The 27,523-nt window shown below is 41.0% G+C and overlaps 2 protein-coding genes across 4 annotated transcripts in view; both read right to left on the reverse strand.

The window, feature by feature from the left end:
* arhgef10la (Rho guanine nucleotide exchange factor (GEF) 10-like a) overlaps positions 1–21,564 on the reverse strand; it is a 129,671-nt gene extending 108,107 nt beyond the window's left edge. For all 3 annotated transcript variants that reach the window (XM_080461407.1, XM_080461405.1, XM_080461406.1), the window contains exons 1-4: positions 21,142–21,564; positions 11,601–11,879; positions 8,137–8,164; positions 464–633 (exon numbers count right to left, since the gene is read on the reverse strand). In XM_080461407.1, coding sequence (XP_080317533.1) covers positions 464–633; positions 8,137–8,164; positions 11,601–11,874 — 472 coding nt within the window. In that variant the 5' untranslated portion in view covers positions 11,875–11,879; positions 21,142–21,564. The remainder of the gene's footprint in view (positions 1–463; positions 634–8,136; positions 8,165–11,600; positions 11,880–21,141) is intronic.
* A 2,960-nt stretch (positions 21,565–24,524) lies between these two features.
* Positions 24,525–27,523, reverse strand: part of chd5 (chromodomain helicase DNA binding protein 5) — a gene marked incomplete at its 5' end in the record, with an annotated part of 42,344 nt that continues 39,345 nt past the window's right edge. The window contains one exon of the mRNA XM_080462362.1: positions 24,525–27,425. Coding sequence (XP_080318488.1) covers positions 27,298–27,425 — 128 coding nt within the window. The 3' untranslated portion in view covers positions 24,525–27,297. The remainder of the gene's footprint in view (positions 27,426–27,523) is intronic.

The following is a 27,523-nucleotide window of genomic DNA, read 5'->3' on the forward strand; positions in this document are numbered from 1 at the left end:
GTTGAAATCAAACTATGACAGGCAACATGTGCAAGTAAGTCACTGTGTGTGTTTGTTGGTATCTATGTGGATAAAGTGTGTGCGCGCACGCGCGCGTGTGTGTGTGTCTGGCCTTTTGAAGAAGAAATCAATGATCTATAAGATGACCATAGATTTGTAATATGGTGCACTTGTCATCTCCGATCAAGGTCAAGAGCTGCTATGTGAGCAACTAACAAAATGCTAGTGCACGATTTCTACTGCCGGTGTCATTATCGTGCAGTCCAGGGTACTGTTTACGCAACTGTGGAGGCCCAATTGGTTTTCTATCAGATCTGTCCGCAATGTGAACACAATAATACATAGGTGGAATGAGCTTGAATCCCAGGGCAAGCTGAGGTTTAATCTTTTTGGTTTGAAATTGAACCCTTGATCTACAATATAAGGTGCATCAGTTCACTGTCAAAATAACTTAGTTTTGTACCTTCGGAGATGTCCCCGGAGCCGCAGCCTTCCTTGATAGATTCTTTGCTGGCGCCTCCTGAATCAGCCGGCGTGTCCACAGCTGACGGCGGTACAGGAAGTCCCCGGAGCTCCTTCTCCACACAAGGAGTGGAGATACTGGGCTCTGCTGCTGATCCTGCTGCTGAAGCCCTGGAAGGTACCCAAACATTAGCACAGTTAAACAAACACTGCGTGTTGTGTGCCTCATTACAAGTTAATTTCACAGAGAGGAAGGGAAGGCAGAGAGGCTGGACATGGGGGTCGAAAATAGTTCCCTGCTATCCAAGCATAGAAATGTACACTCCCTGAAGTCTGACAGGCCACATATTGCTTCTGTCAAATCGTCATGACGGGTTTTTTTTTGTTGTTGTTTTTTTTCCAAGTAACTCTTTTTGAGAAGGAGGGACAGTATTTTTCCTCCGTTCGGGCAGCTGTGTGTCTCTTGACTTCCACCATAAAATGTGTTTTCTTTCCTTTCTGTCTGTCTTTTTGATATTTGGGAAGATAAATCACCAGTAGAATGGTCTCAAGATATTCTGAAAGACGCCTGATGAAGAATAATTAGTCGTGGTGTGACATTCCATACTCGCCCTTGTAGAGCATATCCCAGTGAAACTGGGCCAAAAGCAGGGCCGCGCCAAGCGGCTGCCAGTCCATTCCAGGGCCAACACACATGCACGCACACGGCCAAATAAGGGACCCAGGTAGAACATGCAGACAAATCTCAGCCTGAGCGTGCACCGGGGCAGACAAAATACAATTTACATCTTTGCATGGAGCCTCGTTTTTGCACATTGCACTTCAATGAATAAAGATGATCTTGTCAAGCATGTGTATTTGTATTTGTATCAAACATTTAAAGAAGGATTTTTCAGCCCCGATAGTAATGTAGACTCTTCATTTCCTTCTGATGGCTTTTTCCAAGTTTTATACACCATTAGTGGAAAAAAGTAAAATTTTAAGAAATACTTAGGCATAATAATTAACCGAGAAAAAGCAATATTTTGTCACACGTTCCCTCTGAGGTGTGCTAAAAGGGACTTTGGCAGAAAGACTTTCACACAGCTGCGTGCGAGGAGGAAATATAAATGCAGCGAACGCTTCCTACTTGGGTTACTTACCTTTTTCTGGGCTCTGTCAAATCATTATCTGTCATGCCCGCGGCTTACTATAATCACCGCTGGCTTTCTGAATGAAAACATGCCCTGAACCAGCTATTAAAAACAGACTCCAACACCACAGGGGAAAATCTTGTTGACACAGCTATCACAGTGTCTGTGTTGATGCTGCCAGTGAGGAATTGTCCGCCCCCACATGACTGATAATATGACAGTTTCCAGCGTGTAGGAGAGTCCCATCCACGCTAATTAAATCTGTCCCTTTGCTAAACACCTCAACAACACCGGCAATGCCAGAAGCAGCTGCAGAGTCATGGGCAACGTGAAGACAAACAAGGCACGCCGAGAAAATAGCGTCCACAAAGTGCTGTAATTTGGAACTGCTGGGGCGGAGGCCTCGCAGACTTCTCCTTCTATTAAATGGCAATAGAAGTAAACTTTCTGTATTCAACAATCTAGCGAACCATTATCTTTTACTGTAGGGCACAACGTCAAGTGAACCATGTATTATGAGCTGGAAATAAAAGCGAGGCTGCCTGCAGCAGACGAGAATGATAAATAACAGGAGGTAATTTCTTTCGTCTGCATAATGGGAAATACTGATAGGTAAGATTCACCAAATGAAAATAAATTAGGACGTCATTTATGAGCACAGCATTTCAAATCCTTCGGAGAGCACACTCTTATTATTTACTAAATTATCAAAACTATCTACATGTGACAAAGTATGAAAATGCAGCATTTTAGAATGGAAAGAATATTATATGTACAGCTATAGTCTGAGTTTTACTTCACTCCCCCCCCCCCCCCCATTATTTCACAACAGTACAGTGGACGTCGGCCACAAATCTGGAAGTAAACATGTCCACATGTCATAAAAGATCTACTGACAGCAGCCATTTGGTTTACCGTGTTTTCGAGCTACAGAACGACTGAAAAGTATTACTTTATGCATTCTCCATGATGTTTTGGGACCATTCATCTCAATCCAACGATCTCCACCCACGTGAAACGCAGAAAAAAAAAAAAGAGATATTTGTCAACACATTTCTTGTGATAAACTGATATCCTGTCATTAAAATTGCTTGTGCGGAAAAGAACAATAGCGGCACCGAGCTTGTCTGCCTGCTTTGCCTGTGCGTATTCATGTCAGGTTTGATTGATTTGAGCAGCGCAGCTATCGATCCAGGCATATCTTTGCACACTCCTTCACAACTTATCCGGGCCTATAAGCCCCAGTGAGTCATATAGCTCAAGGAGAGAAACAGGAATCATTTTTCAATGCAAATGACGTAGCCTGGGGCACAGCACAGCCTAAAGAGGAGGCTCCTTGAATGTAAATTTTCACAATTTCCATCTGTTTCTATTCCCCGCAGCAAGCGCACCAGGGCAGTACCGCATGCCACAAGCTCTACCTGTTTTGCCCCCTGATCTCGGCTGGGTATATAGTCGTTCTTTATATCTGCACAAGTATTGTGCTGACCATACTGATGGGGCTCTATTTGTCCTCGGGTCATAAATCTCCTCCACAAACAACTGCCCACATCTCGTATTGAACCGCTCCTTCACAGAGTTCCTGCTTAAGTCGTTCTGTACTTTGTGGACTCCAATTAGGTAGCGCCCTCAGAATTCAGGGCATGGCTTCTCATTATATTTACACGTCGGACTGTTTTTAAACCTTTTCTTGTATAACCTTTTGGTTTGGTCGACTCGGAGGGGAGACAAACGCACAAATTGAAGTGTAAGAGGAAGACAACTGGAGTCAGGTTAACTCTTTACGATTATCAATCTGCATGAAAGTGTGAAAACTCAACACTCGGGTGCTGTGAATGAATATTTAGAGAAATGTATTTACTTGTTGTTGTATTTTTTTGTTAGTTGTGACTCATTTGGATCTTAATTCTATAAGACGCAATTAAATGTAATTTACGTGTTTAAAAAAACAGCTGTAAAGTGTAACCCTGTAAAATTGATATACCATTAATATCTTAATCATTTCTGTAAATCAGTGGTGTCAAACATTTGACTTCAGGGACCACATTTTCATCTTGAGTGGAGCTGGACCGGTAAAAAGGTGCAATAATAATCTTTAAATTTATACTTTAAAGTTTTTCTTTACTGTGTTGCGGGTATACGGAATAAAAACTTTCACAAAACCAAGCAATAACTCTGGAAAATAATCATGATCTCAACATAATGCCAATTTTAATTATACGTTCTTTAATGCATTTTCTAATAAACTTTTGCCGCAATTTGTAAAAATTTGTTACATATTGCAAGTTATTACAAAATGTGGATTAAATGATTATATGCATTTAACAATCTGGTTTAATTTGAAAGAAAGGTTGTGTTGTAACTTTAAAAATCTACCAGCCACAATGGCAGCTCCAGGTGATCTAAAAAGAAAAGAATTTTATTACAAAATGCGGCGTCATTACATAATGAGTGGAAAATGTCTTACATTATTACATATTGCACCATTATTACAGAATGCGGTGGTAGATAGTAGATAGTTTTGCTGCCAGCATCACCGATACCTCAGCCCGAGTCTCAGTGTTGTGTTGTGTTCAGTACTCTTAAAAAATGTGTTTAAAACAAAAAATAAAATAAATAAGTTTTCCTTGAAACTTTTACTCGGTGGTTTGGCGGACCGACTTGGAGTCAGTTTTGACCCATGCGGCACGCGCCTTATGTTTGACACCCTTCATCTAAATGGAAGTATTTCTCAATGGAAGTCTGTCGACGGTTGCACAACAATATTGCCACATCTTCTCCTCTACTGAGTCAGACGGTCCTATCATGTGGTATTTTGCAAAAACAAAAGAAATGAAAAAAAAAAAAAGAAACTACCCTATTTTTCCTTAAACATGTAGGGGCATTTGTTAAAAAGGGCAGTAATAATGTGCACTGTGCAAATTTTGCTGTCACTTTTTTTTTTATATTTCGATGTGTTAAAAAAAAAAAAAAAAGAGAGAGCGAAAGACAGGATTTCCCCAAACCCAAAGGCGTAAAACAAAAAAAAAACGTTTTGTTATTTCGAGAAGCGTCAGCAGAACAGTTTGGCACTGCCATACAGTTCAGCAACTCCCAGACATCCTACAAAAAGCTCACACCAGTTGTTTAATCGTGTATTCTCTACGTGTAATTTGTCATGGAGAATATGCGTGGCGAAAGGTTAGACCGGACGCAGAGAGAAGCTCACGTGAAGAAGTTCACAAATCGAGACACAGTGAACGGGAACGCAATGTATGTATGCGGAGGTGGCCGATGGCAAAGTGGAGGAAGGCAGGAAAGATCAGGCAGCAGTGGGCGGAGAGGCAGAACAGGTGGGGAGGGGATGGCCTGACGAGGCAGGAGACAGGATGAAAGGGGGCACTACAAACAAAGGCTGGATAAAACACTGGAGGGGGCAGAAAAGTGGACAGCAAAGCAAAACGGTGACAACTTTTTTTTTTTTCCTTCTTCTTCTTCTTCTTCTTCCTTACGCTTTCACAGCGCGCCAGAACTGCAGGAAGTATAACAAGGTGAGAGGTCCTCGAACAAAGTGGCTGTGAAAACTGAATGTGTTCCGTGAGGTACGTTACATGACTTCCTTTTGCAAGAGCAAAACTTTAAAGATCCAAAAGGCAGCAGGATAAAAAAAAAAAAAAAACATTGTAAAAGCCCAGTCAATAGTAAAAGAGTAAAGTTATAGTCACAAAGGGCAGAGCACTGTGTACATAAAGCCCCACATGCATGCGGTGTTGTCATAGTACCCTTTGTGTTGGTCTTTCATGGCGGAGGACTCGTGCAATTGGTTTAATGAAAACTATCCGTCTATCTGTCTGCTATCTGGGCTAAAAATTAAAGCCAGAAGCAGATGCAGGTATCAAACAAACAATGGCGTGCACATAAAACCCCTATGGGAGAGAAGTGCTGCCTGAAGCTTAATAGTCACAACAAGCGGAGGCGCTGTCAGCGCAGTGCCGGGGAAAAGAAACAACGCATTTCTGCAGCAACAATCCCTAAGTAATTTTGGCAATATTATTCTAAACCTGCTGACAGATGTGGTGAGATGTGCTGACAGTCTCAACACCTTGATCGTGGAAAGTGCTATTGATAGCTCTTCTTTAAAAGGCAGACGATCGAGTAAACCCGAGTGGAAATGTGCACTCAGCAGAAATCTCCCTGCATGAGAAATTGCCAAGACCTCGGTGTTGACTTCAGCACACACGCACGCACACACACACACACACACACACACACACACACACACACACACACACACACACACACACACACACACACACACACACACACACACACACACACACACACACACACACACACACACACACACACACGCACACACACACACACACAAAAAGGTACATCTGTGAACAAACACAGGCCGCTCGTTTCAGCACAGGAAACCCCACAGGAATCTAAACCCCGAGGTTAACTGTGGAGTTTGGTCAGCGGCGGTTTCAAACACACTTCCTACATGCACAGGTGGGGGGCCTCATCAAAATCGGGGGCCCCTCTGGGCCACAGAGGCTGGAGAGGAATGGCATATTTATTTTAGCTGCAGCTCAAACTAACAAACAAGGACAGCGGTAGAATATATTTGCACAGTGGTAGTCTATATTCCAGTTTTCACTTTTTTTTTTTTTTTTTTAATATAACACTGCCTGATGCGATTCTAATTTCTTGGAGCATTAAATAGCCTTTCAAGTGCAGAGTCTGAGTTTTAGCTCACTTGCCAGCTTAAACTATCTTTTGAAAAAGACTCCAAGTCTGTCCATCAGCTCCCGGGCTGCCGTTCAGTCGATGACTTTGACTGCTGACCTCCCCACAGAGCGGCGTTTGCCAAAAAGACAGTCGCCTTAGAGGAATCAATAACCTATCACATTATCATTTACTGCACCGGGGCCTTGCAGCAAACCGTCGGCTTGATTGTACGAGAGGTGCTTTCAGACTGCATCAAACTAAGGTCATTTCCCCTTTACACCTGCTCCACCAGTCTGGTGTACGATTCATTTCACGTATTTATTTTTCACATCAGAGAAGTAAGGAAACCTTTCAACCCGAAAAAGCCACAAGTTTGACGTTTAAAAATGTTGTGAAAGTTACAAAACTTAGAAACTGAAGTCACTTTTCTTGTTGTACTATGGGGTTATTGTAGTGGAGCGGGGACACATTAGCTGAGTTTACATTACTTGGAGGAAGATAAGGTGAAAATCCGGATGTGAGCACTTTGTTGAAAAGGAATATATATTCAATAACTAATGACAATGAAAAGGAGGTACTGCGGTTAGAGGGTGATGTTAATGATCCATTCAGATATTTTTCGCACGGCTGTGTAGGGGATGACTCAGTTCCATACTGATGAGGTGCTCCTCATCTTTCAGCAAATAAAAGCTTTGGCCACCATATTGCTCAGTGGACACGACAAGAGATGGACATCGGCTTTAAAGGTTGATTATTCGGAAAACAGATGCACAATCGGAAGAAAGAACAAAGTACCCGAGTTAAATCAATGACACGCAGAAAGCTCTTATGTAGGCTTGTGATTATTGTATTGACAGTGGCTGTGAGGAGGCCTGAGCGCACTCAATTTTAATAAAAGACAACAGGAGTGGCTTTTCCACTGGCTTTGGGCGATGACAAACAGTTGCACGATAAGCAAAAGACCAAAAGACACAGCAGCTCTGTGCCTCTACCATTAATTTCATATATCAAAACCACTGAAACTTGAGTAAATGTCCCTGTATTATCAATTTCAGCACAGCCATCGGTTACTGTCCTGTCATTTAAAAAAGTAGTGCTGTTACACTGACAGAGCCCGTTGTCTCGACACAATCTTTTCCAAAAGACACAAGTTCACATCACAACAGGGAACGCTATAATGCATTAGTTAAAACCTAATTCCATTTAGGATTCACTTCAGTTAAATAAACTCAAACAGTTCATGGGGTGCTGCATTCTGGCTGAATACAATACTTTTTATTGTTGTTTTTTAGGAAACAGTAGGTTAATAAATAAAGTTATAAAGCATTATGCGCCAAAAGAGAATTCACAAAAAAGCAATGCCCCAAAAAAAAGTTTACCTCCTTTTATTGTCCATTATAATAGTAACAAAATGTAACATTTTAGATTACATAAAAACATAGATTACATGATATCGATTCTTCATTGTGGCGAAAGTTTTTTAATGAAACTTAAACAAAATGCACAGTGAACTATAAAGGAGTCACGGTGCACTAGGCCTTGTGATGAAACCTGCATTTGATCATGTGATTTCCTGTGAGAACCGTATCAGCAGCACCAGCACTCGTCACAGAGGCCGTGACGTGACGCGACGCGACCTGCCGCCTGGCATCAGAAATGACACGCAAACAGAAGCGGCGTAACATCGCAGTATCTCGTCCCCACTGCGCGACGCTATCTCTGACATAATGACACAACACTGATGTGGTGCTGGGATTACTCCATTCTCCACCCATTCTCAGTAATTCTCTCCTTAAAATGGCGATAGGAATCAGAGACGACTCACCCGGTGGATGACTCAGGAACTGCAACGTCTGTCAAAAGGAAGAAAACAACAGTGAGACAAAAAAATATATATAATTATGATGTAAGAAAAAATAAATAAAACAGGACACTTGATATGGCCTCCAGATGACTAGAAAGAAAATAAGCATTTATTTGTCAGCATTTCACTTCACACCCTATTCATAAATATTTTTCACAATCTGATTCAAACCAGTAAACTTGCAATACATCTCATAAGAGCTCTTGTTTCAACCATGACCGGGCAAATAAAATAAGAAACGTTATAGGAAATAATGTCCTGAATAGCTCTTCTGTTTTAGAACGGCAAGTTTTAAGAAAACCTGTCACTTTTTCTTGTAATGTAATAATGTAAACTACAAAACCGTAGCCTCTCTATCACAATAGTTTAACGAACATTTTGTGGGCAGACTCGAGGCGATGCTGCTCTGGTGTGCGCTCACTGTGTTAGTGAGGAACAAAACTACTTCACGAGGCATTCTGTGCAAAATGACTGAACTTGAAAAGGAATTTATAGTGAATTTATAACCTACAGGACACAAAAAGTCACCTTAAACTGGCAAATGAGGTCATTTAGTTCCACAGTAATTCAATTCTGGGTTAATGTTTGTTTTTTTTGTTTGCACTGCAACACAGTTTGTCTTCTACGGAACAAGCGCTCACACATTATTGAAGCATGTTGACATTTATTCGGTTTTGAAGTTGTGTTTGCATGCCCGATTAAAGTTCAATAAAAAGCTGTCATCAGCTCTTTTTCCCCCAATAATTTTAATTGTAAAACACTCAAGTCTCACCACAGTTTATGACTGTTTGGCTTCTTACAACTAACCCAGACTTTGGGTCACTTGGATCATTTAGCTCATTTTGAGACTATTTGAGGGTCATTTTCACAATAAATAAATCATGTTCTGTTCCATGTGACGCAATAAGAGCACCACTGGGGCTTATTTGGAGTCCAGTGATTCATCATGGACACACAGGGACTCAAACCACCAAACCAAGTAAAAAATTTTAAAGACTAAACCATTACAGTCAAAACAAAACTGAACTTGCTTTCGTGAAGTCGTAAGACTTTACACGCTCCTCGTGAGCAAGTCTCAACTGGTCTGGTTGGGGGTAATTTTCACAGCAAAGGTATGCGTAAGACAGGTGCCGTAAAACAAATGCTGTGAGTAACCTCCTTTGGATCCCGTCGTGTAAACTCCTGACATGAGGTGAGTCTCATGACTGACTCGCAGCCCTCCATTAAATTGCATAACAACATAACAGACTCCCATCACACACTGTTACCAACACCCAGAACTCCCCACGTGTCTCCAGGTCCCACCAGGTAGACTTTAAAAAAAAAAAAAAAACCAAAAAAAAGCTTTTTCAATTAAGCTGTAATCACTTCATTTAGTCCAAAAGAAATTATCCAATACTGAAATCACCCTCTTTATCTGGGTGTGTAATCACCACGGGCTTCCTAGGAAACATTACTCAGGTAGTAAAATATATCAAACTTACATCCACACAACTTCCTCCAATTAGCAAAGTGAACTCTGCTCTTTGATTCCCCCGCAGCAATTAAATGAAGTCTAATAATTGTCACTCACACGCTGGGGGTCAAACGGTCACAGAAGCGAGATCATATCACATGAAATACAAAAAACATCCAATTTACTGCCGTGCCTGGAGGCGGCTTTGACAGTGGCGTACACGCGTGGAAAAGACAGCATAGAGCACTTATCAACGCATTCTGAGTAATAATGTAACTTCAGTCAAATAACACAAAAAAGCCCTTTTTGTACTAATGTTTGGTTTTTAATAACTTTGTATCGTACGAGTGACCATATTTGGTAACTATTAATTTCTTCATATTTCTCTTAAATCAACTGAATCGTTGAATGCATCGTTAAATAGTTGTGCTATACAATCAGAATAGGTGTAGCTTGTAATAATCACATAAACACAATATTAGGTAGACATGCAATAAACTTGTTGACTTTTTAAATAATGGTGTGAATTGCAATAGATATTAACACTTAAGAAAATGATGTTAATATGCTTTTCTGTATTTCTTTAATGCCTTTGTAGAGCGCTGTGAATCGCCCTGTGTTTGAATGGTGCTCTATAAATAAATTGGCCTTGCCTTACCTTGCCTTACCTTGTGGGTCATGTTTTTTGTTGATTTTATTTTGGTCAGTTTTCCTAATATTTCATTGACTTCTTCCTCGTCACAAACCGGTATAAAACAATTACAGCTTTGAATCAATAGAAATGTACTTACATATAATCACAATTGATACCAATATTCTTTCATATTCAAAGTTTTGTCCTTTTTACATTGCAGGGATTTGAATGTATAATGCATTGATAAATGATTTTGTGATATATTGTATAAAAGTGGTTTGATTCCTCCTTGTGTCCATAGTCACATGTGACAAGTAAGCATTGTGGCTTTTTTTTAAAAATTTAAATAAAGTTATGAATTGCGCCATCTATCAGAGTGTGTAGTGCTGAGCCGCTAACTCAGTTATTAGTACAGATTTATCATCACAAAGGGGAAAAGGTACATTATAAAATGCCAGACATAATTAAATGTGTGAAATTCACTTTGTTACTGCAAACTAACAATGAAAAACCTCTGACCTTTCTGAAGGACAAAGTGATAAATATTTTCTAACTATAAGTGTAACAGTTGACGGTGTTTTCAGTTAATGAAGTCAGCAGTGCAAAGCAAGCACCCCAGCTGTACAAAGTGATATACTTTGCTCCTGTGTACACTTGTGGTGTGACAGTGTTTAAGAAACCTGGAGTTTTCGGGGGAGTTGCGATGTTGCAGTGATTACAGGCCTGAAACTTTTTGTGTCGGGGTCTGCGCCACGTCAGCACATGGATGCTGCGGAGTATCGATATTTCAATAAATCCAGGTAACAAAAAAACAGTGAGCACAAAGTGGAGTATGTGAACAACAACGGGAGGGATTATACGGTCAATGAGCTATTTAAATATTGCTGTTGTCACGAGTGACGATCGCCACTATCACCAGTTGCGTGGTGCTGGGTACCCCTTTTTGGTACGGTTCTGTCGGTACCACAACTTTTGCAGTGGGGACGCACAAAAACCCGAACCGTACCGTTCCGGCACATTCTGTGCAGTTGAAACGAAGCTTTAGTAGAGCTTGTGTTGTAATTTAAGTTTCATGACTTTAGGATTACACGATACACAGCAAAAGAGTAATTTTACCATATCGATTCAGGTTTATATCAAAAATGTGACATAAATTCACTCCATGACTTTCCTTTGTGTCTGTCCATTTCCACTTGGTGAGAATTACCATACACGCATATAAAAATACAGTAGTTGTTTGGATTACAAGGTGTACTGAGGATGAATAAGGGTGAGTCATTGTACGACTCGTAACCAACCAAGATTAAATACATCTTATTCTTCAAAAGGAGTTACCCGTGGTCGTGGTCGTGGTCGTGCTTGAAGCTCCGGGCTTGTTGTTGTCCTCCGGTCCAGCAGGAGGAGACGTTTCAGGAAGCCGGGTGCCGTTTGCGTCCGTTTGTGATCCACTGCCTTTTGTTTTACCGGTACAATCCACACTGATCCTTTCACCGTTTTCTTTTGGCGTTTCCTCGTCCGCACTGTCATCAAACTCAAACCCTTCCCCTTGCTCCTCATCATCCTCCTCTTCGTCCTCTTTAGAGGGTTGCTGGGACATCAAAGTCGACATGATGTCTGTGAAAAACAGTCAGAATTCAAAATTGGTCAATTAATTTGCTCAGAAATACTATCTAACCCATTCAGTTGAGTAAAGTGTCCTTTTATCTTTGTAAACTATAACTTCCGATGGACTGAAGATTTCTTGCAAGTGAAAAGAAACGTCCAAACGTTATGAAATGAATTATACTGTAATCAAACCGATATTTTACACACATGGACCAACTCGATGGCCACGCCAGCAGAGTTTACTGACACTAACCACATAACATATGGCCTTTAGAAAGGCCGTTAGGCTCAGAAGGCTTAGTAGCAGATTAATTAAGATGTTCCACACAACTGTAGAAAACATGTATCCCCACATCATGACTGTCTCGTTTCATCTCGTCCTCTAAATGAAAATATGTGTGACGAATTTATAACAACTGCATGCATGTTTTAGACATTCAATTTTTTCAGAGAATTAAAGTTTATTGATACAGACATGGGTTGATTGCAAACATGCAATACGATTTAACTGTGATTCCGTGAGACCGTCACGGTGTCCGCTATAGCGCTCATAAAACTTTAGTAGAAGCTGACGGCTTAATATTCACTCAGTTTTTGTGTATGAATCCCAGACAAACGTGTATAACAGAAGGATTTACTACCTCAAATTAATAATTTACCTTTAGGGAAACATGTTTTGTACATTTTATATAACATGTTTGTTCTGACCACTAACAGACTGACTCGTATTAACACCAAATCTAAAGTCTTCCACTTAGCACTTGTTGCAGTCAACATTAAAATCTGTCTCGTCTCAAACATCAGCAGGTGTAATCCTAACGTCAGAATGGTTTCACTCATCTATTCACTGTAACTGAATTCTGTGAACTGAAAAGTATTGCACTGTAAAATATTGCTACAATGCATTACTGTAAATAGCACAAGCTTATTAGAATTTTGAGCAATTAGGGTAAAACGCTGTCTCCTGTTATAATTGGATTTGCATCATAACAATTTCAATGAAAAAGTATTAAATATCTCCGCTGCCTGCCACACCAGTGAGGCGCCGCTCTCCTGCAAAGGAAATCACAGCAGTGTTACCATCAGCCATTTTACTGCAAGCAGAAGACCGGATGGCAGTAAACTACTGTAACATTTACAGCAACCTTTTCACAGCGTACTGACAACGTGATGTTGCAAAGGTAATTACGCTTTAACATTTACTCAGCTGCAGAATGAGAACAAGAGTCTGGCTTATTAAAGCTTTCTCTGTACTGGTGAAAGTATTATAGGTGTTATAAATATACTTGTATGATAACTGTGATCTTTAGGTCATTCATTTTCAATAATTTGTGACCTTTGATTCTCAGGATATTTGCATTTATATTCTAATCTAATGTGAATATATTTAGGAAACAAGACCACACAAGGTGAATAAGCTCGACCTACACAGCGGCAGTCCCCGATCCTAAAGCCAAGCTACTGCTTGATAAATGACCAATTTCTCATAAAATGTTTTAAAATAAGTCAGGTTTAAAAGTAAGGATGCAGGAAAAGAACTATTTCCAGTAATATAGTGAGGTGAGATCACACCGTAAAAGGACAGGGAAATGACGACAACACCCGCCGGTTTATTCGATGTTGATGCACCGTGACCCTGATATTTGAACTTTGACGGTTCATCTTTGGGTAAACGTTTGCCAAATTTGAAGACATTCTCACATGCCCGGAGGCAGTGGCGGGTTAGAGGTCAGAGAAGCTTGTGCTTGGAGGTCTGCAAGTTTGATTCCCACTGCCGGCCTGTGAGCAAGTCCCATGACGCCCAGCGTCGCAACATGACAGCCCACTGCTCCTGGTATGTGTGGTGAAGGTTAACTAAGGAATTGCTAAAGTATGCCATCTTTCTTTTCTCCCTGAATATTAACTTGAAGCACAATGTCTCATAATGCCTGAAATTCAATTGGACGAGAGTGAGGGGTGAGTCAACCTCCCGTCCTACCTTTCATGTTGCCAAAAAATTAGAGAAGCATGTCAGATGAGGTCATATGAAGTTAGAGGCTCCGTAGGAAAGAGTCAGGGGCGGCCGCATGAATCAAACATGAGGCTTTCATCCTGAAGAACAATGTTGGTCGACTGAGCGCCTTCAACATTAAGATTCTACGACCAAGCAGCGAAAGTTCACCCCTGCTCATCAGGATCCTTTTTCACACGGACTCAAGCTGAAACCTCCTGCTGATTTTAACAATCGAAGAACTTTTATTTGCCGCTACATCGTGGGACGTGGTTCTTATACACTTGGCATGGCATCATGTTTGGCACCGTCAACATCCATTTAATCCAAGGTTGCAAAAAACTACGACACGTGTCAGTGAACCAGAATAATCAAGTCATCTGTGAGTCCCACCAGTGTCATTGAAAGATAATTAAATTAAGCTACATGAGAATCGAACAGTCTTGGATTTTTGCCTCCACTAGACCACCCAGTGTTTGAATATCAACAGTCAGTGTGTATGTTGTGTGTTCCTGCTGTGGCGTCAAGTCTAAGCAAAAGAGAAATGCTGACTTATTTTAAAGTGATGTAAGTGAGTTAGCTCATGTGACACAAGGGGTTTATGTGCATACTGTAAAATCATAATTTCCATGTTCAAGTTTAACCATGGCGAATAAAACGTACATGTGCTGGACTTTGACTCAGGAAGTAGACTTGGAAAAAAAAGTGTTGATTCATACTGTAAGCATGTCAGATTACAGTGGAGAATCATCAGGTTTTACCAGGAAAGCTGCGCCTTCTTAAAAAGTCGACTATTTCAATGTTTAAAATGTTATTATGCTTCTGTAGCCTTTGGACTCATTCCCCTCCTCTGTACCACGAACACACAGTTTCTCCATTCGGCCCACTCATTGGTCACATCAACAATGACTCTTTTGTGGGGAGAGAACTTCTGCTCTGTCCTCAGAAAGCATTGTTTCAGCCCTCGTCACAGCACTGCTTGTCTGGAGAAAGCAGCACAAGATTATCACCTGCTGCGGAAAGTCTTACGCTTTCCTAAAATTCTCAACTTTATGCTTGATTGGACAAAAATAAGAAAAAAAAGAGATGTCCTGAATAATTTCACATTATTATTACAGAGCAGCAGATTAACTGGTACCAGAAATAAATACTTTGACTGACAACAACTATGACTGAACTGAAACCCTTCCGCCTTTCCCTATTAAATGCCCTCCACAGTGTTAAACCGACAGGTATCTTGAGCAACTGTCTTTGCGAAAAAGCATTTGGACAATCCATCAAACAGATGCCAGCTTAGAAAAATAAAGAGCCCCAGGAGTGGGGCTGTATGAAAGCTATTCTTGAGGGGAAAATAAGACGCATCACAGAAAAGAGATGAAACCAACTCCTACACACCCTGTCCCTGACCTACATAGAGCGCTGAAAACTCCCTTGCTGTGTACCAAATGTGGTAATGAGTGGAGAGACGTCACATGTGTACAAGGGGAAAATGAAGCATGGGTACACTTTTGTGGGGTCATCCATTGCATGCCAGTGCCAGGATGCACATTTTCCACGTGCCTCGCAACCCTTAACTTTAATAAGCTGCACTGATGTGTTTGAAACACACCACGTCCTACACTTTCATATTTTGTTCGGTTGTGTCATTACCGAGTTGCATCTTGTGGGTAGTTGGCATCTGATTTATGTTGAACGATTCCATCTCAGCCCCCTCTCGTAACACACTAAACAAAGCAATAAGTATACGTAATCTCCGACAGGATTTTAAAAACTGAAAGAGACAAAAACAGTTAACTGCATTCAAATCTCTCTATTGGGATTTCGCCCCATATTTACTTCCAGCCACTGGTACAAAGCGAGCTGTTTGACCATTCCCCAACAAACCTCACAGCCATCGGTCAGTGGCAGTTGTGTACAGTATATCTAATAGACAATGGCAGAAAGCAGCAGCTGGTGACGACTGAATAAACAGCATTAGGAAATCTAACAGAAAGTCACTGAGAGCAGCGCCACTTCAGGGCTTTAATCCACAGAACACTCAGCAGACAATGAAAGGCCAGCAGACCACTGACAACAATAAACAGTGCCAGGCAGAGACGCTTCTGCCTCTGGCTCTCCTTCCGTCTTCAGCTTCCCTCCGTGGACTTCCTAGCGAGAGATATGAATGTGACTCGGCCAATTTAGTAACAGCAAACAGCTCCTTGAGAACAGACGGAATACGTCTTTCTGTGCCTGTCAAAAGGCATAACAATCCGAGTGGGAGGCGGCAGCTCACAGGCGTTTGTGAATTTCATGCAGTCACTTAAAGGCAACGTCGAGCCACCGAAGATTTCTGAACACACAAGTAGATAAGCCTCGTGTGTTATGAATATTTTAAATTTCACTTCAGACAAATCTCGGTGGATTGTTCGCCAAGGCGCATGCGGATGATTTTATCACACTGTAAACAAGACATGATAAGAAGGTTATCCCGCTGCACATTTGAGATACTTTATTCTTGCTTTCCATCAGGTCTGCCATTGTGTCGCCATTGCTAAGACGTGCAATGATGTATTATCCATTCACAAATCAGTTTGGCCTTCACGTGCCCTCTGCCGTGCCGCTCCACTGATGTCAGTCCACAACAGCAGAGATGTGTTGTTGTCACATTAATCAAGGACAAACGCCTCTACTTCCCATCTGCCATTTGTGTTTGCAACACAATACTGTCCTGAACATGTGTGCTGTGCTGCACAAACACGGAAAAGAGATAAGATTGAGACAAATTCTCTCACTGGACGGTGAATTTGAACCAAAAAAAAAAAAAGAGAGAGAGAGAGAGAGAGAAATCAAATAAATACATGTTAAGAGTTTGATAGTTTCAACATATGATAACTTCAAAATAACTAATATTTAACAACAAGTTGTTTTGAATTACTGCAGTATTTTACATTTGGTAGGAGTACCACCATACATCAGCTCGCCTAATAATCAATCCCTGGGTGGTGGCTGTGACCGGAACATATGTAGCGAAGGACCAGTTCAATAAGTGCTGCAGTCCCTCCCGACAGCCACTGGAAATGAAGGAAGGTAATTAGTTACTCAAAGGACTACAGGGACTTTATGATCGATGTCTTGTTAGTAACCTTACTATTCAAATGTATGATACATACAGCGGACAAAGTCATTTCTTGTACCTCTAGCAGACACCTCTTGTCTCTTGTACGCCCGATGCATGTGATGAGCTCACCAGCAATTGAAAAATGCACTCCCACGATATTAGCAATGCCTCAAGAAAAAAAAAAAAAATGTAAAAGAAATTGTTAAAATCACTCCAATACAGGCCAGTATGTCCAGACTTTCTGTGCCTAGTTTTAGTTCCTAAATGATATAATGAGCTGCACACCATCAGGAGTGAGATGGTGTCATTAAAAATATTACAAAGGGAGGAGAATGAGGTAAACAAAGCCAGGTACGTGTCGTCGTGCTAAAAACATGTGATCAGTTGGCATCAGTGGATAATTAGACAAACCTATTGACACAGCAAATAGCCGTCGCAGTGATAAATAGCTCATGAAGGGTGTGAAATTACAAATATATTTGAGTGACACAGCACTTTCCCACTGACTCAACATTAGGATGGGCGTTCAGTGTCTTGCTCAAGGACACTTCGACAAACGGTAGGTGGAGGATCGACCCTGCGACCGAAAGGCAAGATTAATACAATATGTAAGACTTCAATGATACTATTTGGAAACTGAAAGTTGTGGTGAGTCACTGCACTGTCCCGTCTCCTCTCAATCCAGCTCACAGAGTTTTAGTTGGTGGTTGATTAATTATTGCAAAGAGCTTCAGCAGCAAAAATCCTACTCATGTTGACATTTGCTACTTCTTGTATTATCGGACAGAGGACCGTGTGGGTGCGAGAGTGACTTTAACACACTACTATGTTTAAAAGAAAAATATATCTATTACACTTTGCACCTTCATGTCGTGCCAAAGTCCTTCTAGGTTTTGTTATAATCCCGATATCATCACTACTGAAGAACAAGAAATAAATTGAAAACATACAGAAAAAGCTTCCCTGAAAACACAAGAACCCGCGAGCAAATCACTCCATTCAATCCCTAACTGTCATCAGTATTTAAGATGATCAATGGAAGCAAAGCAGATGTGAACTATCCATCCATCCATTGTCAACACTGCTTTATAGGGTGCAGGGCTGCAGGGTTCTGGAGCTGATCCCAATTTAGGGTCAACAATGACCCTCACATGCATGTTATTTGGAGTGTGAGAGGAGAAAACCTGCATACAAGGAGAACATGCAAACTGTAAACAGATTTGTATTTGATCTGTATGTGAATCACTATGAGGAGAGAAACGATGCAAACTACTAAGAAATAAAAAAATGCTGTGTGGGTTACTGAAATCAGAATTAATTAATATTCACAAAACAGTTTGCACCTTGTGGGTCACTCAAATGACTACTTAAGAAAATAGGGTAAGTTCACAGGATGTTCCTTCACTTAACTGAAGGAAGATGCTTTATTATGTGGATTCCATTGATTCCGAAATGAAACAAACACACGAACAATTGATGACAATAAAAAGCATCGATGAAAAAGGCAGCTCTTATTATGTAAAGCTAAAGTTGATGTGTAACAGGTACTGTAAGACAAACGTTGCTGTCAAGACGAATGTGGTATTTCAGGAATCATGAAACACTCATCTTCAGTTAAACAGGAGTTTAGTAAAATCTTAACATAGAAGCTTTTTTCCAGGAGACGACGGCTTCTGAATCTGTGATTGCTGAAGCTAATTTGTAACTTCATGAACACATTTTTTTTTTAATAAGACAAACGGAAGGAGCCCACTGAATCTTCCCCAACTGTAACTGTAGCTAATTTCACGATGGCATCAGTTACTAAAGTGTTTCATTCAAAACTAGTGGCATAACAGTATTGTTACGACTGTGTTATTCAGAAAACTATTCCCTCCACAGAAGAGAGAAAATTCACCCATAACAAAAGGGCCATGTCTGAGGAATGGATTAGCGCATCCCAATAGGTACACACCACACCTCCAGACTTCACCGACTCCAAGCCCACGCCTAGATGTCATCACGACTGGCTCACCATGGTGATCAACAAAAAAACTTCAGATTGCTGTTTTCACAAAGCTGAGTCATCCAGATTACTTAAAAAGTAGATTTGTGCTTAATCAGTGCAATTCCCTCCCTAAAAAAAAAAAAAAAAGCACAAACTTACAAGCAGGCTGGTTCTTTAAAAAAAAATCTGTTTCTTATTTATGTTGAATAAATGATGTTCACTCATGATGACATCCAGTGTGTACTCAGGGCTCGGTAATGATACAGGAAGTACAGAAGTACAGTTCAATGCCGTGTGATGTGCCCGACTGATCTGCAGTATGTCCACGTTAAATATCGTAAAGACTCGTACCAAAGCAAACAAACTGAGGAGGATGTATTCACTATTGCCTGTCAAAGACTTTGGGTGAACTTTCTTTTGCGTTGACAGTGAATGTCGGCCTCCTCCAGCTAATCGAGCCACAACTGTAACGCTGCAACTGTGAACAGAGTACGCAGCGACAGTGGTGCCATGGACGACGTTTACGTAGATCTACATCAGATGTAAACATCTCCAAGCAATTGCCTCTTTGAAAAGCAGTGACCAACGTCTCGATTTCCCACAGTCTGCTGTTGCCTCTGGCATCAACTTTGACACTGGATGTTTGATATTTTTCAGCTCAAGGCAACAAGGTGCCAAACAAATCAAACATGACAAATGAAAATAAACTCCCAGGAAAAGTGCCGGCTTGTTCTTACATGAACACTTTCATAGTTACTCTAACACTATACAAATCTCTCTCCACCCCGAGGTGAGCATGAGCCACAGTTATCGAGGTGACAGTTGTGGTTCACCAGTACTGTTGTGGTGATTCAGCCTTGGGAGTCTGTTATCAGAAGGGCAAACACATAATCCTCGTGTTTTGGTCACACGGTGAGACTGTGACAATAAAACACCTGAGATAAGCTTCAACGCTAAAAACATCCCAGAATTCCTTCCACGGGTTAATTATCTAACATTCCCAGTGGATTGCAGTCATGGTGTGTCATAGAGGACACTATCAGACATTTGGCGGGCGTGTCAGCACTATCAAATGACTGGATTGTGCAGTTGAGTGCCAAGGCCTTACATGTATACACATGATTGTGTGAGAACAAGTTTTTTTTTTTTATGGTTTTCTGGGTGGCAAAATAGGAGACAGTTCCCCATCGACAGTGAAGTCTTTGTGGCAGCTTCGGGCCATGTGTGCAGGGATTGTTAATGTCTGTTGGAAGGGCTGCACTGTGAGTAAGGAGGAAAAAAAAATCTGATACAGTGACTCCATGGAGTTTCTTAAAGAAGGGGGCTCTTGGATATCCGGCAAGTGAAGCAGAAACATTGGCCTGGCCCAAAATGCAAATGAGTTGGTCAGAGGTCCCTTAGTCCCCCCTCTCTCTCTTCCCTGTGTCCCCTCTATTCTACTGGGAGCACAGAGGCAGCGTGAAATCCATCCTGGGAGGGGCTATTGTACTCCGGGAAGTAACCGTCAAACTGGAATGGTGCAGGCCAGACCCAGACCCGGGAATCTCTTTTTATAGCCTGAGGCACCACAGGAGTTGTGCAGTGCAGCTGAAAAACAGTGGACCAGAGTGGGGTTTGGGCTGGACCCTTCTCTCCCTCTCTCCCTCTCTCCCTCTCTCTGTCTCTCTCTCTCCCTCCCTCTCTCTCTCTCTCTCTCTCTCTCATCCTTCCTGGTGTCTGTTGCAGGAACTGCTGCTATCATAACAAGGCCTCTCGCGCTGTATTCCTGCCGGCTCTGAGGCAGACTCGGGTTTAATCGTCCATGATGGTGTGTGTGTGTGTGTGTGTGTGTGTGTGTGTGTGTGTGTGTGTGTGTGTGTGTGTGTGTGTGTGTTCGTTCTCCAGCAAAGGGCCACACCGGTATCTGCCATCCTCCGCTCTCCTCTTCCACATTCTCCGGTCTTCTCAGCTGCTCCCTGTAAAGCCACCAGACTGAAACACAGAGGCATAGACCAGCACCCCAGCAACCCCCACCCATCCCACCCACCCCCACCCCCCCAACTCCACTCCATCAATAACCCCCATGGACAAAGCTGCTGTCTTTGCAACATGCTAACCATGCTGTGGGAAGGGAAGCACAGCGAGAAGAAGAAGCACAATGAAGGAAGGACAGAGAGAAAGTGCTTGCAGGACAGAGGAAATGAACATCCCTCACCTCCTTGTCCTGAGTTGGTATGTCCGCCAAGAAGCTCCAAAAGCACTCCCCGTTGACCCTTTAATCCTGGTCACCTCCCATGAACTCCCAGGTATTTACCACACCGCCGGGTCCACCACTCTCATCTTCCCAGTGTCCAGTGAGGGCTGCTGGTGGCTGAACACAGACTGGATCCTCCTCTGCTGTTTACTTTCCCACAACTTCTCCCCTGCACCGTGAGCACCAGCAGAGCAGGATGAGGTAACCCTCCCTCCTCCCCTCCCCTCTCTCTCTCTCTTTCCCTCTCTCTGCCTCTGTTCCTCCCTCTATCTCCCCTCTCTGTCCCTCTCTTTTTTAGATGCTCCTCCACCCTTTAGCCCGTTCAGGCTCATTCTGTCCTTTCTTTGGTTTTTCCTCCCTCCTCCCACCCTCCAGACCCCTTCTGCTTCCCAAACAGCGGCACAATGCAGGGGGGCGGGATCTCGCTGGCTACTGGCAAATGGGAGGAGAGCACGGGCGAGCGTTCGGCCAATGAGAAGCTTCTGGACTGACGCTCTCACCAATAACAGGTGACGTAATGAAGAAGTAGGCGGGACAAAGAGGATTTGGGGCACAGAGGTCTTGCAGCACTTCCGCACTGGATGAAGGCGCGTGCTCTGTGCTCTCTGCTCCCTGGAAGCAGTTCAATTCATTTCTCTCTGAGGTTTGTAAGATTTTAATAGGGTTATCTAGAATTTAAAAAAATAATGTTTTCCTGAGCCCAAGATATTTGAAGAATGCACTCGAAGCAACTAACAATAAATGTGGTACATTTCAACAGATTTTCACACCCCGAAAAAAATTATCATCCATATCTGTTCTTATTGTAAATGTAAAGGGACTTTTTTACAGAGCAAAATTCTGTATATCAGAAATGTCAGGTCATTAACAAATACGTTTTTATAGGCAAGGCCAATTTATTTCTATAACACCATTCAGACACAAGGCAATCACAAGGATATAAAGTCAATATATTGAAACAGGGCAATTAAGAATCTTAATCTTAAGCAGTTAAGATTATGAAATAAAATAAAACAAAGCAATTAAGGAAAGCTTAAAAAGAAGAATAAATTAAGTAAAAAGTATTAAGATAAAGGTAATAGAATGAGTAAATTATTGTTAATTGGAAAGCCTGAGGACATAATAGTGTTTCAAGGCCTTGTGTAAAAGAAGTGATTGTGTCAGCAGTTCTTCGGGGTTCAGGAAATTTGTTCCACAGACTAAATGCCGCTTCACCTTGTTTGCTTGTGGCTTTGGGAACACTGAGTAAACCTCTTCCTGAGGACCTCAGGGCTCTTGATGTTTCATATTCTACAAGTAAATCTGAGATGTATTTTCGCCCGAGACCATTCAGAACTTTATAGAGCAGAAGTCAGATTTTGCAGTCGATCCTTTGACCGTCATACAAGCAGCCAGTGCAGTGACTTAAGCACAGCTGTATGTACTCCACCCTCTTTGTGTTGGTCACGACTCTGGATGAGCTGCAGCTGTCTGACAGATTGTTTTACTCTAAACACACTGTTACAATAATCCAGCCTACTAAAAAAATAAATGCAGTAAGACTTTTGCTTTTACGTTTCTCTCAATCTTGCTCAGTCAGGTATTCTTTCGTTCTTGCAATCGTTTTTTCAGGTGGTAGTGAACTGATTTTTTTATAGATCATATATCATCATGATAAAGAAGAGACATTGAGCGTTATTAAATTTAAACATGAACAAATAAATCAAACATTAGTAATTTTCCCCTCATTCAAATTAGATTACCTACAAATAGTTTGCATCAATATTGTGAAACCTGACAAGTTTCAACTCAAAATGAGATTAAAGCATACTGGAGATTTGTCCTTGAGTGCATCCTCTGTTATAGTAATTAATATGTACTTGAATATAAATGTACTGTTCTTTCAAAAGTACAATACAGTAAATCATACAATGCAAATTATTATTTAAAAACCAAAAACGTATCCATTTGGCTGCACAGCAGTGAAGACGTTAGCATTCTCACCTCATAATGAGAATATCCCCGGTTTGGCTGGGGAGTATATCAGTTGACAGTTTGCATGTTCTCGATGTGCATATACAGGATTTATCCAAGTACTCTGGCTCCCACCTGCCCATTTGAGTTTAGTTAATTGTGTAAATGTGTGGTTTGTCTGTCTCTTGGTGTTTGTAAATAAATTACTTTGAGTATTAATCACTTTTTTACCTGTTGGACCTTTAATATTGCATCATCAAAATTAAACATTATACAGACACAACAGACTTCGGTGCAATCCTTTGTGAGGATGGTGTGTATAAGTTTCCCATCAAGAATATATAAAGTTGTCTGAATGAAACAATACTCAATTAAATGTGTCAGTCAAGAATCTCTTATTTTTTTTAATGAATAAATCATGAATCCATATGCTGGATTAAATGGTAAGCACGTCAGTCAAACAGGAAAGTGACTCTAGTTTGATGGACTCTGGATATTTCTGTGTGCAGTTTGCATATTGCCTCTGTCGTTTTACTTCTCAGTACCCCACAGAGACAGTTTTACTTCTCAGTACCCCACAGAGACAGAGTTCAGCGAAATTAGTGAAAAAGCCGTGTTTGAGCCCGATATGTAACAACGACCCGAATTGTAATAAAATATGATGTGATAAAACCCGAAATGTAATAACTGGTTATTAATGTAACAAGACCCTGAGCCCAAAACTTTAAACCTTTAATATTATATTATGGGGTAGGCAAATACATTTTTCCCCCTAATATTGTAATAATTTGATTAAAACATAAAGTGAGTCAATGATTTATGGTTTTGAATTGAACTGCATCAATTTGATTAACATTGAAAGAATGAGTTCTAAAAGTTTGGACTATTTGTTGATACATATATCTAGTTACAGTCTGTTTTCTTTTTGTCTATAATAAAAAAAAATATATCTATAATCTCTAATATATTTATCCAATCATCAGTCAAAAATACTGTATAAGCATTGACCATATTAAGATCCCAGTTGAATTCGTGTTAAATCTTCTTACATTATTGACCAGTTGTAACATTTTGGGTTTTACTACTTTATCTTTAATTACATTTCCTGCTCAGCACTTTTGTTACATTATCGACCAGTTATTACATTTCGGGTATCATTGGATTATATGTTATAACATATCAGGCTCTAACGGGGCTCCATTATGTGTCATTTTTAGCACCCAATGGAATGGCTCCAGTCCCCAATGACCACCAGTCAAATAAAGCGGTTTTAGAAGATTGATGTTTGGATAAATCTGTCATCCAGCGAAACTCAGTTTCGTTTGATCGCCCGCATAAATCCAAACGCGTCAGCAGGCCTGACCACATTGAGAGAGATTGTCAGACAGTGTCACTGTTGTCCAGAAGATTTATTAAAACACATTGAACAAATACACAGAATACAAATAAAAAGATGACAATTCACTTTTTTTTTCATTCAATTTGCTATACAGCACAAATATCAGAACCATAACACTGCTTGGAGCTCGTTGTCTGTAAATGCTAGGTACACTACCACCTCCCAAAAGTGAACCGTCATGTCAAACGTTTCACATGCTGTGCATTCACTGCAACAAAGGTGCCTTATCAGGGTCTTTTGGTAGCTTTTGAAGCCTTGTTAATAAGCACGTACATACATTGTTAACATATTTATAATATTAGACTGAAGCCTTATTTTTAAACAGACATTACATTCGTACTGGCTTCAGTTTGATTGCATTTCAGTTGAGTATTGTGTTGTTGACGTCATCTCACACCCAATCGCTCCCAACATGATTTTGATTGATGAGCACGTACGTACGGCGCACAGAGCAGTTTCTATGGCAAAACCATCTGGTAGACATTCATCTTTTTTTTTTCAGTTTAATACAAAAATCTATAGGACATGGACTTATCTCTGAAAAATCTTTCAAGTATTTACATGTTTCTGAGGTTCTATCTGTCAAGCAAACTAATACATGTCGTGGTCAAGTAAAATGATGGCGTGCGCAGGAACACGGTCAACAAAACGGCATTGAGTTTACGCGAGGGAAAAGTAGCGCCAAAACTTGTTGTGATGCACTTCAAGGTTCATCTCGGAGTCCGGATGATAAGAGTTCTGGATTTGAGCTTTAAGTTAAATGCATGTTCAGAAATGGGGGGGGTAGCGGGATGTTAAATGAACGAGGGGGTCAGAACAAGCACCTCAGGACAATCATTAGAATTGGCAAAAAGAGAGTAAGAAAATACACTCACCAACTTTGTACAACACTACCTCTTCACTTCAGATTAGTCAATCACATTTTTTTTTTTTTTTTTTTTTATTCCAACGATTTCAAATAAGTGCTGTGGCAATGGCGATAATAATACAAACAGGTAATGCCACTGGTCTTTGGAGAAAGAAAAAAAAAAAAAAAGAAATATGTCGATAAAGATTTGCACTTCTAGTCCAACCTCTCAGCAACACTTTCGTAGAAAAATGAAATATAATTCACTGAAATTTATAAAGGATTGTTTAACTTACTGGATAGCCACTTTTGCCCACAATAATATGAGTTGCAATGGACAACATATGTAGCTGTACCATACAAACGTGCTTTAACAGCAGGTTAAAAACAATAAGTGACGACACATTCTCTTGAAAGAACCAAATTTTAACTGAGGAAGCTAAAAAGTGAAGACATCATCTAAGAGTAATGCTGTGCAACATTGGTCCTTAAAAGGTCATTAACAGAGACTTTTTCCTTCAAAGTTGGGTTCAGACTGCGGCAGCACCGGATACAGTCTGAACCCGTGTCGAGGGAATACACTGCATTAAAGAACAAATCATTCTGGATCATCTCCCCTAATGGCACCAAGTGACCAAATACATCTGATTTCATTTCAAATAAAGAGAAGCAGAAAACAAAAGCTCAGCTTGTGTCAAATACAAATCTTAAGGTGACGCTGCACCATAAGCACATATGTTCTTATTTAGTCCTAACAGTTAAAAGGGAACTGGGAAAGTCCCTGGGATATAAGAGGGGAAAAAAACCCACCCCCCATCCAGGACTGGCCTCAGTTATGCCTGAGTACCGAAGGCCTGCATGTGGATGTCGACCAGATGAGTTCCGGCTCACACCGAAGCCTCACTGGTCATGGCCCCAAGGGTTAAGCTCTACAGCCACTACTAACATTCAAATATAGAAAGAATCACAAATATTGTACCGTACACAGAAATATTCAGTCTTTTCTAAAATGCGTTAACAATCCTTTTTGCCGCGCCCTCTGCTATGCTCAGGTCTCCAGACTTCTTCCATGTATGTTTACATATTTTCACTATTATTAGACCTATGTGAGGTAAAATAAACAGCAGTCTCTAAGTATTTACAGCAAGCCAACCTTCACAGGTACTCCAGTCAAGTATAACTGCAGGTTGCGCAGAAACGACGTTCTCCAGATGAACAGCAGGTGGCAGTCTTCAGAGGATTCACACAGGGCGTGTCCAGCTACTGCATACTTGATAATAGTTGTTGGTGCAGATAGATGAATGTTTTATCCATTGGTTACAACATGAATGGCAAAAAAAACAAAAAAAACACGTGGTTGTTTAAATTAACAAGATTGACCCTTGGAAAAACAATCTGCTATTCAACTGAAGACGCCCTCCATTTAATTCCTCTTTACAGGGAACGGATCCAGCGTGGCACAGTCACAGTGTACAGGGGAAGAGGCAGATGAGTGAAAGCACGCCCAAATAAAAAGTCTGACACAAACAACAGACGCGTCCCGTATCAGAAACGAGCCACAATCGAGAGAAACTTAGCGCCACCAGCTCACTTGAGTTTGGCGTTGTAGTGCAGGCCTAAAAAAAAAAAAAAAAAAACTCTTTTCAAGAATTCTCGCTTCATCCTCCAAATCTGCAGCTTTTTTTTTCTCTCCATAGAAGGTGTTTAAAAACAAATGCTGAAATACTTCTATAGTATCCTTAAAAGAGAAAAGTGCAATTGTCAAGATAGAGACGTCTGCATTAATCAAAAATTAAATTGCCTTATCCACAGACAGCAGAGAGCCTTTATACAGTCAGGAAGGAGCAGGAAACAGGAGGAGGTGGAGGAGGGAGATGTACAGCAGTCATCCATAAAGAAACCATCCCACAGAGCTGGTTTAGTCCTCGATACAGATGACATCACTGGGTTTGCCCGACTTGAGATCAGGTGTGGCGACGTCTCTCAACGAGTCAAGTGACTTCTTGTCCAAATGGCTTGTAGGGGGTGGTGGCCCGTTAGAGGACACTGAGGAGGAAAAAGAGCCAACATTTAGCGGTTCACTGTAACAATGTAGACATTTTGGGTTTTTTATTGAAATTAAATCATATAATCCTTCACAAACT

Source organism: Lipophrys pholis (assembly GCF_963383615.2).
Source record: "Lipophrys pholis genome assembly, chromosome: 4".
NCBI lineage: Eukaryota > Metazoa > Chordata > Actinopteri > Blenniiformes > Blenniidae > Lipophrys > Lipophrys pholis.